The 17,682-nt window shown below is 33.2% G+C and overlaps 1 protein-coding gene across 1 annotated transcript in view; it reads right to left on the reverse strand.

The window, feature by feature from the left end:
- LOC111512227 (uncharacterized) overlaps positions 1-15,339 on the reverse strand; it is an 84,595-nt gene extending 69,256 nt beyond the window's left edge. Inside the window, exon 1 of the mRNA XM_074175181.1 lies at positions 15,202-15,339. Coding sequence (XP_074031282.1) covers positions 15,202-15,210 — 9 coding nt within the window. The 5' untranslated portion in view covers positions 15,211-15,339. The remainder of the gene's footprint in view (positions 1-15,201) is intronic.
- Positions 15,340-17,682: the final 2,343 nt, after the last annotated feature.

Consider the following 17,682-nt stretch of genomic DNA (forward strand, 5'->3'; position numbering starts at 1 on the left):
TAGGAAAAACTCCAGTAATATTCATTACTACACCAAAGGTTCGAAACAGTGCATCACAAGTGAATTTTACATGATAAATTCATATATATCATGGAATTGGCCGATAGTTGGTGAAAATCCATAACTAACGTATTCAAAAAATACTTTATTGTGAGATTTTCACTAAACAGTTTTACAAAAACGCAACACGTGTTTCGCCATACAATGGCTTCTTCCTGCGTGTCTTTACTGTCAAGATACGCCCGAAGAAGCCATTGTATGGCGAAACAGATGTTGTTTTTTTGTAAAACTGTTGGTGAAAATCTTCGAGTATGTTAATGAATTCATTATCTAAAATATTCGCCTTTCTTGGAACAACTAATGAAACTGGAGAATAATGAATGGGAGTTTTCACCTGAGACCTCATTTTATCTTCTCTCAAGATGAATCATAATTACCAATTTCATCATTGCGAACCAAATTCAATAAAAGAAAATAATTCAAATCACATTGAGCAATAATCCCGAAGTCTCAAATCTATTGAGTCCTGAGAATTCAAAATGCAATGCATTTGATAACAAAGATTCGAAACTCCACAAAAAGTGTTTTTTCATTAAATATAGTTAACCATAGCCAAGTGAAATATCTTTTTTTATGAACAAAAATGTTTTGGACTTCGAGAATTATTTCAAAAACATTCAGTTACAAATATTATCGATATTTACAGAAATATTAGCGAAAATTCATATCAACCATATCAATGGTTAAAAAGCAATTCATTACTCAATTGGCCGCCATAATCATACTCTCACGATACGGCGTTTTTGTTGATTAGGCTAAAATGCCTAAACAATATGGGAGTCCGATACCATTAAGTAACGACACGTTTCCACAGCAGTTGTTCTTTTTTTCGAGGGATAATTTTTCTTGAATTCACTCTTCACATTGAATTTCAACCCCTACACTTATCCCTTATTGTTAACTCCGGCACACCAGTATTATCTGAACGTAAGACCACTTTCATGTTGTTTCTGCTTCGCGCGATTTATCATTCGAAATTCAAAGTGAGTGAAAATTCAGATAACGCAATAGTAACTGTATCAGACTGGTTCACAGGTTGAAAAACGTGTTAATACTGGCTTCTGGGAATTGGTATCCATGCATACCTACATGAATGCATAAATACATACAACAATATTCAAAGAATATTCAACGATTTCGAAATCACAAGTTGATAACCTCAAGGATTATTAAAAATTAAATATAAAAGTTCACTTTCTCGAATTGCTCATAAACTACGAGGGTGGTCTAAGAAGTTTCCGATCTAACAAAAATACAAGACATTTTTCCAGATTTTTTCTCATTTTCCAACATAGTTTCCTTTCAACTTCACACACGTAGCCCAGCTCCCATCTCTGTAACCCGTCCAAATAGTACTCGGAGTTTTTCTTTGCGAAATAATTATTCATGAAGGTGAATGCCCCTCCAATTGACGAAAATCTGTGTCCTACGAGCGCAATTTTCAGATGAGGAAACAAAAAGAAGTCTCTTGGGGCTAGATCTGGTGAGTAAGGCGTATGGTCAAGCAGTCCAAACCGTAATACGTGTATTTTTGCCATGGCAACCACTGTTAGACGGTACGTTGTCTTGGTGAAACGGATTTTTTTCTTCAGCAAATGTGGCCAATTCCTGTGAGTTATGCCTTCAGCTTGTCAAGTTGTGATGCATAGTATGCTTCTGTAATAATTTTCCTTTTTGAAGATAATTGAACGAAATAACTTCATGGCTATCCCAATTTTTTTTTTGGAGCCGGATCTCACTTTGCAGTCTATTGTGTTGACTGTATTTTCGTATCAGGCGCATAATGATGTATCCAAGTCTCGTCTACAATAATTAATCGGCGCCAAAACTTTGATTCATTGCGCCTAAACTGCGTTAGAAGCGTTAGAAGTGTTCATTCGAACACGTTTTTGGTCTATCGTGAGAAAACGCTGCGCATAAAGCGCGGACAGCTTTATCATGCCCTGATTCATGTCCAGAGATAAATACATCGACCATTGTAAACCGTTATTTATAAAACACAGAATTTTGACTTTAACTTGTATTCGTATGTATGAAACTCTATGTTTGGAGCATAAGCACAAGTCCAACGTCTCCGATACTGAGTGCACTCAAACAAGTCATAATACTCAAATAACGAGAAAAAACTTACCTCTCCCCATCCCCCATTTAGAATCAACGAAAAAATCAATAATGTATGAGAGAAAAAAGATATATAACAATTTGCCACCTTGTTTGAGAGAAATCTTCATACACCATATTTTTCGAAAAAAAGTCAAAAAACCCCACAGGAGTTTTACGATGATGATCACTTTCTTGTATTGTGATGAATTTTTTATTTTGTCAACTTATTTTATGTACTATTTACAAATTCAAATATACATATATTCATTTCAGATTATAATAAGCCATGTTAATGAATTTTTTTTATATGATGATGCTCACTTTTGGTGTTTTGGTATTTGTCGACCTGAGGTATATAGAATACTATTTGTCGAATTTAATTATGTACTGATTTAGATTATAGAATATCTTTCCTTGGACAATAAAGTATATTGGTTTATTGATTGAAATATTGATTTAATATGTGACAAACACGTCCTTTTGACATGCTCATAACCTCTGCTATCTCTCTCCCTTCAATTCGGCGGTCGTCTTATACCACTGAAGAAAAATTCATGCATAATGTTGGAACTTTGAAACAAATATCCAAATATTTCTAAGTATAGAATGAAGAGAATAACTTTTGTCTGATTTCTACTAGGTTATTATTTGTTATGACCGGTTTCGGTTTATTGGACCATTTTCAAGTAACTAATTAGTTATTCTAGTTCTTTATTCTATATTTGATACGAGTATCTATAAAATGAATAGGTCATCAATCGAACAAATATTTCTATGTTTGTTATTGGAACTTGAATGAATATTTCTACGTTACTAACATATGTCTATCTTCACAGCCTCTTACGACTCAGAGGAATAATCTTACTTCCCCCTACGATTCTGAAAGGTACAGAGACGGAAAATGGGAAATATCTCCAGTGTGGTTGAGGTTTGAATACTTGCTCAGTGGTGACTTCTATTTGCCGAATTTTCGACTGTCATGGAATATCATTTAGGAATTTATCATTTGAATATTTTGAAAACATTCTTCACTACAAGGACAACGTATCTCATAAATGCAATTTTGTTAAACTTTGAGACCATTGGAAGTTTGTGGAAATGAACATTGAAATTACATCAAATGAAGACAATTAACAGGATCAAAATTGTCAGAACAAATTTTGAAATCAAATGTGAAACATCGAGTTGAATGCAACAACATTAGAATGATTGCCAATGAACCCCATCTATGTGAGAGGCATAAACTCAAAGAATCGGCATACAGGCTGATTCACGGTGGATGGCACATTAGACGTTTCTGGTGAACCAGACAACGGATCACTTTGAAAATTTAATGGAGGGCATATTCGGACATTCTCTAGCCAACTAAAATATTTTCGACAATGCTGTGTTGCCGCTTCTATTAGAAAGCAGTAGCAACTTTGATTTTTCAAATGGAACACTCTGTATATAATATTATTTTTGAAATCTCCAACAATTGCTCGACAACTTTTCTTGATATTTCCCTATACCTATCTGTTACCGTTTTCGAAATAAAAATTAATTTCAATTTTTTTCTTCGAAAATCATGACTTCTAAAAATGCCGATATCTTTTAGTTAAGATGTACTATGATATCGAAATTTGGTTTGGAGTTAGGTGATACTTGGACACTTCCCACACGTCAGCCTAATCTCCGTTACTTCAATACAGGGTGGTAAAAAAATACAGTTTTTTCGTTTGCTTGAAAAAGTTGCTGAAATTTGATTATTTTAAATGGAACACCCTGTATATTATTGAAAATTCGGAAAGCTGCTGAAATTTGCTTTCTTTCTATGTATATCATACCTATACCTAACTAGTCAAGTTTCGGACTTATGAACATTTATTTGTGAAAATGTCCCTTCAGAATGGTATTTCCATTCGGTATTTGGTAAGCAGGCCATGATTACTATTTGACAGTAGCGTTGTGACATTCTCCTAATAATATCGACATTTTCGTCACTTCAGAAGTTGCAAATACCTTCAAAACGATGGAACAAAACTATTCAAACGAAGTTCTTATGAATTTGTTTATTATTTTTGGACAGTGTGACAAAATTATCAGCAGAACATGTAGAAAGTTCAATGAAATGTATCCGAATCTACCGCCAATGAACCTCAAGAAATTTATACGAATTCAGAACAATTTCAATATGTTTGGATAAACTTTAAAAAAGCACCAAGAAACTTGAAATTGGAAATATTGATATGAATATGAATATGAAAAAAGTAAAACAATCATGTGGAATATTTCAAAATATATTCGAATCGCTGGCCGTTCACTTCCAAGCACTTTAAAATGCGGGTGTTGACTGCTTTCGTGGTGGCACACCTGATTTCATTAGGATCCAAATCTTCAAATGTTTGGGCAATCCTTTCTAACAATTCATCTCTCGAACGCACGGGTATTTTGTAAACTTTTTCTTTACACATTCCCCACAAATAAAAGTCTAATGGATTAAGATCGGGTGATCTCGCTGGCCAATTCCATTGTCCCAAGCGCCTCATCCAGCGATCGTCAAATAGTCTATCCAGTACTGCGCTCACTTCTCTTGTGCAATGTGCAGGAGCTCCGTCTAGTTGGTACCAACAGTTTCGATAATCTTCGAGTGGCAGATTATCCACGAAACTGTCTACAGTATTCTCCAAAATATTCAGGTAGTTTCTGGATGTTAATGACTCCTCGTATATCACGTACCTTAATTTGTTGTCCATCAACATGCAGAAGACATTAAAACTAAATTTTTCTTGAAATCCGGCTTCTTTTGTGACATGAGGATTTTCACTGGACCAATAATGACGATTTTTTCTATTGAAAATCCCTTCTCTCGAAAATTTCGATTCATCAGTCCAAATAATTTCATTTAAAAAAAGTGGATCTTCTTGAATGCGTGTCAACAACATTTCACAAAATTCTACTCTCTACATTTCATTGAACTTTCTACATGTTCTGCTGATAATTTTGTCACACTGTCCAAAAATAATAAACAAATTCATAAGAACTTCGCTTGAATAGTTTTGTTCCATCGTTTTGAAGGTATTTGCAACTTCTGAAGTGACGAAAATGTCGATATTATTAGGAGAATGTCACAACGCTACTGTCAAATAGTAATCATGGCCTGCTTACCAAATACCGAATGGAAATACCATTCTGAAGGGACATTTTCACAAATAAATGTTCATAAGTCCGAAACTTGACTAGTTAGGTATAGGTATGATATACATAGAAAGAAAGCAAATTTCAGCAGCTTTCCGAATTTTCAATAATATACAAGGTGTTCCATTTAAAATAATCAAATTTCAGCAACTTTTTCAAGCAAACGAAAAAACTGTATTTTTTTACCACCCTGTATTGAAGTAACAGAGATTAGGCTGACGTGTGGGAAGTGTCCAAGTATCACCTAACTCCAAACCAAATTTCGATATCATAGTACATCTTAACTAAAAGATATCGGCATTTTTAGAAGTCATGATTTTCGAAGAAAAAAATTGAAATTACTCCAAACTCCAAACCAAATTTCGATATCATAGAAGTCATGATTTTCGAAGAAAAAAATTGAAATTAATTTTTATTTCGAAAACGGTAACAGATAGGTATAGGGAAATATTAAGAAAAGTTGTCGGGCAATTGTTGGAGATTTCAAAAATAATATTATATACAGAGTGTTTCATTTGAAAAATCAAAGTTGCTACTGCTTTCTAATAGAAGCGGCAACATCGCATTTCGAAAATATTTTAGTTGGCTAGAGAATGTCCGAATATGCCCTCCATTGAATTTTCAAAGTGATCCGTTGTCTGGTTCACCAGAAACGTCTAATGTGCCATCCACCGTGAATCAGCCTGTATATTCTTATATCTGTAGAGAAGTGTATTTGGACAGTTCCTTATAAATGGATCATACTTGGCTACTCGTATTAAAGAAAAAATATTGATATTGGCAAAAGGTCAAAAGACTGATATCGATAAAACATCTTGTATTATATATTTCAGAAGTCAATCAACAACATTGTCATAGTTTATATTTCCAAATTGTTTTAACAAAATAATATTGTTACGTTGAAATATAACCTCGAACTAATGAATATTTATCTCTGTATAATGTGAAAAACTCAAGAAAATTGCATTTCAGAGAACTGGATTGATTATTGTGATCTTCATTGAATGAAACAAGTGAATGGTTATTAACGACATCTACCTTTAGTGAGTCGATTAGCCATTTCCCATAACAGCCATGTCTATCGTCTAATCCTATAGTGAATAATTTATCCTGGAATATTTTATAGTAATGACAAATATCCGAAGTGAATTTCAGTTGTCCCATCAACCCTATTATGTCAATAAAGAAACCCGTCTGAAAGTACCGTTTTTCATTTAATGAACATCTGCTACGGAAAATTCACTGCCGAATGTGTCAATAAATATTTGAGTTTTACGCGCCTCCATAAAATTTTAACTTCTCTGAGCGGGGTTATGTTAATTAATGTATGAGTATTTGAATATTTGCTATCGGTGCTATATGGAGTTGTTTATTGTCAGCTATTCTGAATTTCATTTGGCTTGGTATTCATTTTTGTTACAGTAAAGATATTGGGATCGGGAAAACATCTATAATAATTTAATAAAGAGAAAACATTTGTTCATTAGTGAATTTGTTCATGACTCAAATCAGAAGCTACTTAACCTATTTTAATTATTCTTTTATCTTTAGGAGAAGCATGGTCTGCTTTATATTTTCTCAAATCTGAAGATCCCTAATAAATCGTGCCGCGGTGTCTTTCAAATATGCCGCTCCATCGCCCGGCTCAATGCGAAACGGACGTCACCAAGATTCGGGAATGGAGTCTAGATCGAATCTGATATATAAAACAAGCTTGCAATAACTCCAAAATGGCTCGACTCAGTGGATTTGTTTGGTTTTATAGGTTATGATAGTTATCATTTTGCGCGCATGTATAATTCTTCTATCATAATGTCTAGGTCTTTATGGCATGAATAAGGACAATAAATATTGTATGTAATTTAGTTTTTTTTCCTCTTGAAGATGATCACTTGGTGATTGAAGCACATGTTGGGGTGTTAAAAATAATAGTTTTGGGATTATACTCCAGTAATATTCATTACTACACCAAAGGTTCAAAACAGTGCATCACAAATACTGTTTTTCTGTCACAAAATTTTTTGGTAAACATGAAGACGATCTGTCAATAGTAGCCTTGTGGGTATGACACTTCGAGCTTCACAATCATAATATGGAAAAAGTTTAGGATACAACTAATGACTTTATACAACATTGATTTTGAGGCCGGACGAAATTTGCGTTGTCAGCGAACATGTAACTAATGAAAATATTAACTAATATGATAATATCAATGATAATATTAATCAATATAACTAATTTTTGTAAACCAGTCTGAACTACTACCTCATGAATTAACATCGAAAATAGAAACGGTAATTCATGCTGTCGAGGAATTTGTGTGAGTGAGTGAAGTGAATGACAGCTCGTTTACCTATTTCTTGATTTCGTTCAAACAAATCTAATTTTTGATGAAAACAACTAAGCAACAAGCCCTGGGCCAAATCTTTGATTCATTAACCAATAGTATAGGGAAATAAGAAATGAAAACTACTTTTATGAAATATTATTTCGGTAAACCGATTTCAATAACTTTGTCTTCACCAGGAAGTATCCAAAGGTAACAAACGCTACATACATTACATCATAATATGTCCAGAGGATCGAGTTCTTCACGAGTGAATCAGTTAAAAGGCGTATTCGAGTTCACCATATGAATGATTCTAAGACGGTTCAAAACAGTTGTCGGATGATTATGATCTCATAATGATCTCTAGAGGACTCTAACTCTAACTAACGCGAAACGCGCGTTGAGAGATCGCAATTTTTGTTCTGGTGTTGAGAAAGTGTTTTCAATAGATATATTTTACGCCAGAGGCTCCAGTACGAACTATTAAAATATTACAAAAGCACTACAGGAATATCCCTAAGGTACTCTAAGAGCATAATCTGTGCGAAAGTAGCGATTCACGTTAGATTTGAAATGCTGAAGATTGGATTCATTTAGAAAAACATTCTCAGGAAGTTTATTCCACATGAAGGCAATTCTCCAAACAGTGAAGTTTCAGGTGTACTGAGTTGAACCTAAAAACGATGAGCAGTCACAGTCCGTCGTGTATTTTTGATATGTACTGCTCTTGGAGACAAATCTCCAATCTTTATACGATGTTCCAGGCTATCAAGGTTGCAAGTGTGGCTATTTTCTGAATAGAATCCAGCAGTTTCAGGGATTGCTTAGGGAAGGAGCTCCATACATGAGAGCACTACCCCAAAAAATGTCTGATCTGACCAGTTTTCTGGTTCGAAACAGTTCTGTAAGCTTTTGAGAAGCAGCCTTTGCATATCCAGCGACATGATTGCGCCAAGACATATTGGCGTCCATTTTAAGCCACAACAAACTCATCAAAGAAAGCGGAATTGTTTGTTCTGACAGCATTATATCCTGTTTATCTTGTTCAGAGAAATTTTTTTCTTTGGAGAAAACCGATGCTTGGTTTTCGTGGCATTGAATTGATCCTGTTTACTTCCACTCCAATTCGAAATTATCTATAGATCTTCATTAGAAAATGCAACCTCTAGCTGCCGGTGAAGATATGCTCCATAGAAAGTGTTTGCAACCAAAAAAAACTCAAATGATTGTTTTGATGGCGAAGACACTTCTAGTCATGTCCTGTTAACGACAAATTAGACAGCAACTCGCGCGTCGAGAAACAGCATTTTTGTTCTGGTGTGAGGAAAGCGTTTTCAAAAGATCCATTCCACGCCAGAGGTTTTGAATTCTACTTGTCAAATAACCATTATAGTTCGAGAATTATCAGAGAATATATTGATTTTGATGAATCTGTTCAGAAAAATTCGATCGATAAACAAGTGTTAACTGAAAATATAAAAGAATTCAGAGAATATTCCAACTCCCCATGAAAAGATGAATAAAAGCCTTCATCATGATTTCAAGCTAACTGCAAAAGTTCAGGCAGTATTTGAAACAAATTCGACATATTTTTTATGTAACTTGGTCAATATTACTGGAGTTTTTTCTTAACACCAAATCGCTATTTTCAACACCTCGACACGTGTTTCGATCACCAAGTGATCATCTTCAAGAGGAAGATTAAACAAGAAACTATCGCGAAGCTAACGCTACTTATGCTATATAGATATACCCTACAGGTAAACTCTACAGGTGTACCACCCATACAGGTATACCACCCTGAATCAATTTCACAATTTTACCTTATCTAATATTTTACAATATATGTTTATATGTTATATCTTTATATAAAACAATTTTCAGCTATATAAAAATTAATTTCACAATATTGCCTATCTAAATTCATTCTAAATTTATCTTTAAATGTTATAGCTTCATATAAAACAATTTTCAGCTATATAAAAATTAATTTCACAATATTGCCTATCTAAATTTATTCTAAATTGTGCAATATTGTGAAGTTAATTTTTATATAGCTGAAAATTGTTTTATATAAAGCTATAATATTTAAACATATATTGTAGAATGATAGATAAAGCAAAATTGTAAAATTAATTTAGGGTGGTATAATTGTATGGGTGGTATACCTGTATGGGTGGTACACCTTTAGGGTTTACCTGTAGGGTATATCAATATAGCATAAATAGCGTTAGCTTCGCGATAGTTTCTAGTTTAATCTTCCTCTTGAAGATGATCACTTGGTGATCGAAACACGTGTCAAGGTGTTAAAAATAGCGATTTGGTGTTGGGAAAAAAAACTCCAGTAATATTCATTACTACACTAAAGGTTCCAAACAGTGCATCATCAGTATCTTGGTCAAGTTTGAAAATATGAACCTAAATATTGTTCCACATGAATTCTCTGGGAAAGTTCAAAGAAAAGTTCAGAAAGTGTTTGAGAAAATGCGTTAGAATATGATTAAAAAAATGTTTCGTGAACAGAATAGTTGGTTTGTTGTGATTTTTTAATAGAAATAGAGGAAATGAAGAGTTGTCAATGAATTCCTTGATAGCACAATGAAATATCTTACCTACTATGAAATATGTTTATGAATTAATGAATGAATATCGCTTTGATAGGTACGTTATTATATTCATAGAAAATAATAGAATGATGCAAACCTCAACTATGCTATTTTCTCTGCTATTGTGTTCACTTTCAACAAAATTATTGGGAGTTTTAGCTACATACATAAAAATTGGTCTTTATCGATGACACTTCGGAATCTTTTTATGTTACTTCAACAAAGTATTTTGTTTATTAAACTCATGTGACACTTTTATAAACAAAAAATTGGTAGATAAAGTGGAGCTTTTGCTTTGGCACTATATCTCGGTCAACATGAGAAACGCTGAAAAGTGACACCTAATCATTTCATTTGTAGCTATTAATGGAGTCATTTATTACAATATCATTATTAAATTTCTAAACCATTGTTTCTCTAAAGAATCTCTTCAGAGAAACAGCGAAGTGAATAACTTCAATTTTATTGAATATCTAATGACGTCAAACTAAAATGTGATTACAGAATCTAAAATTTCATTCAGTTTTGGTAAGGACGCTTAGTCACAAATATTTTACGGCATCTTTTTTATCTGTTTGAATTTATATCGTTTCTATTACTTTCCAAAATTGTTAAATTTTTGAAAAACATTTTGCAAACGCGATAATCACGTATAAATGGTTATTTGTCGCCAATAAAATGGGCATGCAAGTGGTCTATTGAACTTTATGATATACCTCCATGTTCTCAAGATATTGATATATTGAACAAGATGAAAAATATTCAGAAAATGGTTTTGATGGGAACCTCAAAACACGAAACGTCATCTTGGAAATGTTATTCTATAGTTTTCCAGTTTCAATAAAAACTAAGAAAGGGGCTGGAAAAAATATGGTACATGTAACGAAAAAACGAAATGACGACGTTCAATTTTCTTCTCATTTGCTAAAAACTCTTATGAAGTATTTGGAGTTTCTTTATATTGCCTAATCAGTCATTGGTTTTTTACCTGTCAACCAAGTCTGTATAATCAATAATTGGCGAAATATCAATTCATATAATCGAAAATGTAGCCGCCCCGTATTTCAATATTATCATCGTCCTTGAAACTGCTGTTTGAATACACCCTGTGGGAATAATATTCAAATAAGTAATTTTCGAATGTTATTCAGAGCAAAATATCGTTCAGAATGTTCAATTTTCAATGACATTTAACTCCGCTTCAAGTGGAATGAAAGCAGCACTCAGAACTCGATACGAGACTAATTTAATTGGCGAAATGGTTAAATTTTTCCTTGGCAAGGTCGCCTACTCGCTGGTGAAACAATAACCAGTAATAGTCGAAGAAACAGGTGTGGACACCTGAAATAGAGCATGACAGAATAATGAAAACAGTGAAATGAATCAAAACGTTATAGAATGAGTATATTTTTAGTTCTTTCGATATTCATAAGAGGGAAACTCATTTAATTCCCGAAGAAAAACATTGTATAGGAGAAATAATGTGGCAATTATTCACAGTTCAGATTCTTTTGGCCCTTGCGGCTAGCTTTCGAAGAATTAGATTGAATAAGAATAAAAAATTGTGCCAGTATTTATAAGAGACGCGTATATTGTCAACTTGTTTTGAATTGATTGAAATAAGAGAAGGGTTGAGCAAGATGTATTATGAAAGTTTTTTTCACTTCAGTAAATGTAAACGAATAATGTGTTCAATAGATTGAGTATATTGATATTACATAACCTAACTTATATAACCCTGATTACACGGCTCTACAAAAAATTTCGTTCCTTGTCCTAAAGTTTGATGACAATGATAAAAGTGTTATTTCAATATTCACAAAGTGCCATCAGATGGCATTCGAGTGATAAATAACATTCAGGTGTTTTGTTCAAGTCTAGAAAAAGTTGAAATATCGCCGAGAAAGTGTAAATATGATGCTGATGCATATTGTTATAAATATGTGGTCAATTTTCATGCTGCTAGATGTAAAATTAGTATTGGAAACATGTAGTGAAGCTTAGGAAACATATTTTAGCTTTCCTGTTCGGAACCAAGACAAACCATGGGCTACGAATATCGCTTGTAGTACATGTAAAAGAAATTTGGGGGTGAGCAAGTGGAGGCATAATGTAATTAACTCAATAATATTCATTTCTCTTCATTTTAGGTTGATATGGAGATGAGAGAAGGTCTATGAAGTTTGGAGTACCGAGAATCTGACGAGGACCAAAAAACCACGCTAATAACTGCTACTTTTGCATTGTCGATCCACGTGAAAGAGGTAGTGGCCAGAATACTAAACCAATTGAATTTTTGCTCTTGATTCTTCTCCTACTCCAATTCTACATAGTTTGATAGTAGCTGAACCTCCGATGAAACTATCGGAGTCAAAACTCATTATCAGTTTCAAAAAATGTGTTTCAAATAAGGATTTTTTACCTACGCCAGAACAATCACAACACCATCTTATCACTACAGAAGATTTCAAGGACTCAATAAGAGTAAATATAGGATAAAGAAAATAGTTTTTGTCTGATTCCAACTACGATTTTTATTTGTTACGACCGGTTTCGGTTTTTCAGACCATTTGCAAATAATTATGATGCACTGTTTGGAACCTTTGGTGTAGTAATGAATATTACTGGACACGAAACCGTTATTTTAACACCTCAAAACGTGTTTCAATAACCAAATGATCATCTCCCAGATAATCTGCTTGAACTTCCTCTGGAAGATGATCACTTGGTGATCGAAACACGTGTCGAGGTGATCAAATAACGATTTGATGTTGGGAAAAAACTCCAGTAATATTCATTTGCAAGTAACTAATAGGCACCTGAAATAACAAAATGTTACTTTTATCATCAATACCAACACCCAAACAATAATTATTTGGAAAATAATTATTTGGGATCGACTATCGATCCCAAATATTATTTCATTGTATATTTGAGAATTTGTTTGTGAAAAATACTTTAGTTACTTGAAAATGGTCTAAAATTTTAGTAAAAATTAGACAAAAGCTATCTTATTACCGGAGTTTTTCCCAAACCCTTATTTCAACACCTTGACACGTGTTTCGATCACCAAGTGATCATCTTGAAGAGGAGGATCGAAATAATCATACTTACAAAGTTATCCTTATTTATACCATACCTCTTCTAGGTACCTGTGTCTTAAGTGTCTTAAATCAATTCCACAATATTGACTCATCTACTTGTCTTAAATTAATTTTACAATGTTTCCTTTTGTAATAGTCAGGTGATTGAAACACCTGACGGGGTATTAAAATAACAGTCTGGTGTTGAGAAAGATCTCCAGTAATATTCAAGCTGTCTTTTTTATCTTTTATTCGATACGAATTTCTACAAAATAAATAGTCCATTAATCGAACAAGAAAGAGATCTAATTTGATTAATAGTAAAGCAGATCTTTTGGGTTCATATTTAAAACGATGGAATTCACTTGATGATGTGACTATCACAGAACAGCGAACTCAGCATGAAACATTTTCATAATTTTTTACAAAAGAAGATGGTATCTATTTTTGTAAAGACATGAAAAGTATATTCGAAGAAATTGGGATACCCTGTGTTCTTTTCCACTCGCTCACTCAGTAAATCTGAATGGAAACTATGAAAGTGTTGAAATCTTACTACAATATGTAAAGTATCACGAATATAGGTGGCAGCTGATTGGATGTTTCGAAATGGTAGGATTTTTTAATAGGACTATAGAGTGGACATACAAAATATCCTTGTTATCTTTGTTTATGGGACAGCAAAGCAAATTCTCAGCATTATACTAGACGATCATGGTTTATTAAAACAGAACTTTGTGCCGGGAAATAAAATGTAAAATTTGAGTCGATTGTTGATGCAGAAAAAGTGTTAGAAACAAGTTAGGGCTTGTAAAAAAATTTGTAAATAAAATTGGATAAAAAATTAAGGAAATTTTGGATATTCAAGTAAATTCTTCCGAAACTGTGAGGAGCTGAAATTTCCGTTGGTCCACAAATCAAATTCTTGCTGATGAAAATTTCCAAGATTGCCTAAAAGGGTTGAAAATGCGAGTTGTAATAGATTTGTAGCAGTAGTATCTGGATTTTAAGAAAATAATAGAGCTGAAGACTACAAACAACTAGAAAATGTTACAAATTTTTGAAGCCATGGATTGCAGGATGTCTTTAAAAGTACCTATGCTGCATGCACATTTAGATGAATTCAAAATAATATGGGGATAATGTTTTCAACAAGATATCATGAACTTAGAACAACGTTATCAGAGCCAATACAATGAAAATATGATAGGAGACTGTATACTCCGGGTTTATTGAGAGAAAGTACTTACGAACATAAAAGAAAAAGTAGACTAATTCGAGGATAGAAATTAATGAAAATAATGTATACTTATATTCATATTGTTTCATTATAGAATGAAATTCAAAATTGCAAATTGTCAAAAATTGCAAAGCAAAGCAAACTTTGTCGTGACGTATCATTTTTTCGTACACCTATGATCTAGTTTACAGAAATTTCATACTTTAATGTCAAAGTCAAATTTTGTGTTGACTAGTGTTATGTGTTATGTTTATTTATTACAAAAATTTGAACTTCCGGTGTGAAAGCGAAAATAGCTTCAATTTATTTTCAATGGAAATCTTTGAAGAATTTTTACCTTTTCGTTTGTTTATTATTGATTGTTTAATTGTAATGTCTACCATTTGAAATTTTATATGGTTCATTTGATGGCTTCGATATAGTATAGTGGATAGAGTAAAACGTTTTTGTCCATCCTGTATGATGCTGGCTATAAGTAATTCAGATCATATTACCACACAGCACACTCCCAATGATTAAATATAGAATACCTGTTGAACTCTTGGTTTCAAAGGTCACGGTATAGGTTAAGTTAAAAGGAAAAAATTGTTTGAAAGTACTCACCAGATGCATTTTCTTGCGCTTCTATATAAGAACTCGCAATCACTATCAGATATAATTATGACCTTTACATTTTATACGTGGTGCCCCGCCCTGAAACTAATTTGAATGTTTACGAGTTCTATTCTGAAGATTGCTCAAAAGAAGTTTGATTGATGAAAGAGATGTTTCATGAAGGATAATAAGAAATCAAGGTTCTCATCGATTTGAATTTGTTGCTGAAATATATGAGATCAGAAAATACGAGGTTATATTTTGGAATTCTTATCTCGTGGTCCAGTTAAGGTAATTCATCTTGGAGACTGTAAAAGGTGGGAAGTAAATTGAATTGTGGAAAAGATTCAATTACCTTCATACCTGTTTTTTTACTTGGGAATATTTGAAAAATTTGTATTCAGTGTCCCTTCACGTGGATACAATGAATGGTGAGTCTCTGAGATTTTTTGGTTAAATTGAATAAAAAAAAATTATATTTTTCGAATCGATAGATTTTGACACATATTGTGTTGATATTTGGAAAAATTAAAGCAATTTACTTTTGAATTTTTATTCTATTGTCATGTCAATCAGCATTAAAAAAAATTACACAATTGAACATTAGGTAATACTGAAAAATTTGATAATGTGTTCACATTGATGTCCTTCAGTTCAACAGATAATTTATTTTACCTTCATTCATAACATTGGGTTGTTTCAAAAGATTAGTCCGTTTGAATAAATAAACTTATAACTTTAATATCTCAGTGAATACTCATTAAATTCGATCTAAATAAGCATCATTTGAATCGGTGAACTTTTTCCAACGTAGTACAAGTCAATTCAAACCGTCAGCAAGAAAATTGGGTGCTCGGGATTCAATAAAGTCAACGAAGTCCATTTTTGCCTGGTCTTGATTGGCGAAAGTTCTACCGGCGATAAGATTATGTAAGTGCTTAAAAATATGGAATTCGATTAGGGAGAGGTCTGGGAGTGTGATGAGTGAGACAGAACTTCAACGTTCGGTCCTCTTTTGTTGACCATTGCTGGTTGCTGCTGACGTAGTTTTTAGTATATTCTGACCATTTACTCATAGGACACTGCTGTGATGGTTTGGCCCAGTTGCAGAAAATTATAGTGGATCACACCAGCCGCTGATCACCATACCATAACCATGGTACTTTTTTGGTGAGTTTTGTGCCTCTGGAAAGTGTATTGGTGTCCAACCACTGTACCGAACTTCTCCTGTTGGCATAGAGGATACACTTTTCATCACACGTGACGATCCGATCCAAAATCCTCCTAACTAACGTTAAAAGGATTTTGAAAAAACGCAAATTCAAGCCATATAGAACCAGAAGTGTTCATCAACTCAGCCCGGGAGATTTTGAACGCCTCAGTGGCCAGTGGTTTCTGGAAAGTTGTAACCGAGTGCGTTATTTTCCGTTAAATTATATTTGGATAGGTAATGTGAACAGTCCAGGCATTTTCAACCGTTACAATTCTTATACTTGGGTACAACAAAATCCTCATTCTATTGTGGAGCAGAGAAGTCAAGAAAGATTAGGACTTAGTGGTGGACAAGTGTTTTCAGGGGTAGAATTATCGGCCCGTTCATTAATAACAATAACAATAATAATAATATATTTATTTGCTCTCATACAAGACAAGTAGAAGAGAAATACATCGCCAATAAATATCTTACAATCCACGGAAGCAACATATGTTACTTGTGTGTTGTGTAATAAATAAAGAATATTCATATATACAGATATAGGTACATACAGGGCTATTCAAATTCGTTTCTGTACATGGGGATCTCGTAAACGATAAGAGATAGAGTGTCGATTAAATTGTGACAAAGTTGCGTATTTTAGAGACCTATTCAATGATGTGAAGAAATCGAGTATAGCTCTTTTGGTTCTGGAGATATTGAAAAACAAAAAAATCACAAATTATCTTTTTGCCTATATCTTTTTTATTCGCAGACATATTGAAAATCTGTCCACATTTTGCTGTTGGCACTTGATGTAAGCTATCAGAATATGTTCATGAATCTTTTATATAGGGTGTCATCTGACTTGGGCCACCCCCATCTTTGAATTTTTAAATACGGACCTGTATGTTTTGTTATAGTTTTTGAATCGTAGACATTCACTTCATACTGAGGAATTGAATTTCATGTTATATTTCTGGATGTTTCGGTAATATTTGATTATAATTGGGTGAATTATTTCATTTTAATTACGGCTCTTGAAATTGGTTGACTGAGTTAAATAAAAACGCAATAGCCACTTTCACGTCTTCCTATGTACCGTAGAGTTTTTAGAGAGTTGATTTTTTCATTTTTAGGTACCTACTCATACTTTTCCATATTTCCATTGCTCTGAGCGTTTTCTACAATTAACTTCCAATGAGAAAATCTTTAATAATTATCTGTAACATATCAACAACAAAAATATATTATATCTGTTTTCATGAGCAAAAAAAATTAAAGCAATAATAACA

This window comes from Leptinotarsa decemlineata, unplaced genomic scaffold (genome assembly GCF_025532065.1).
Source record: "Leptinotarsa decemlineata unplaced genomic scaffold, Ldec_3_MD MMD2_tig00000882_RagTag_RagTag, whole genome shotgun sequence".
Lineage (NCBI taxonomy): Eukaryota > Metazoa > Arthropoda > Insecta > Coleoptera > Chrysomelidae > Leptinotarsa > Leptinotarsa decemlineata.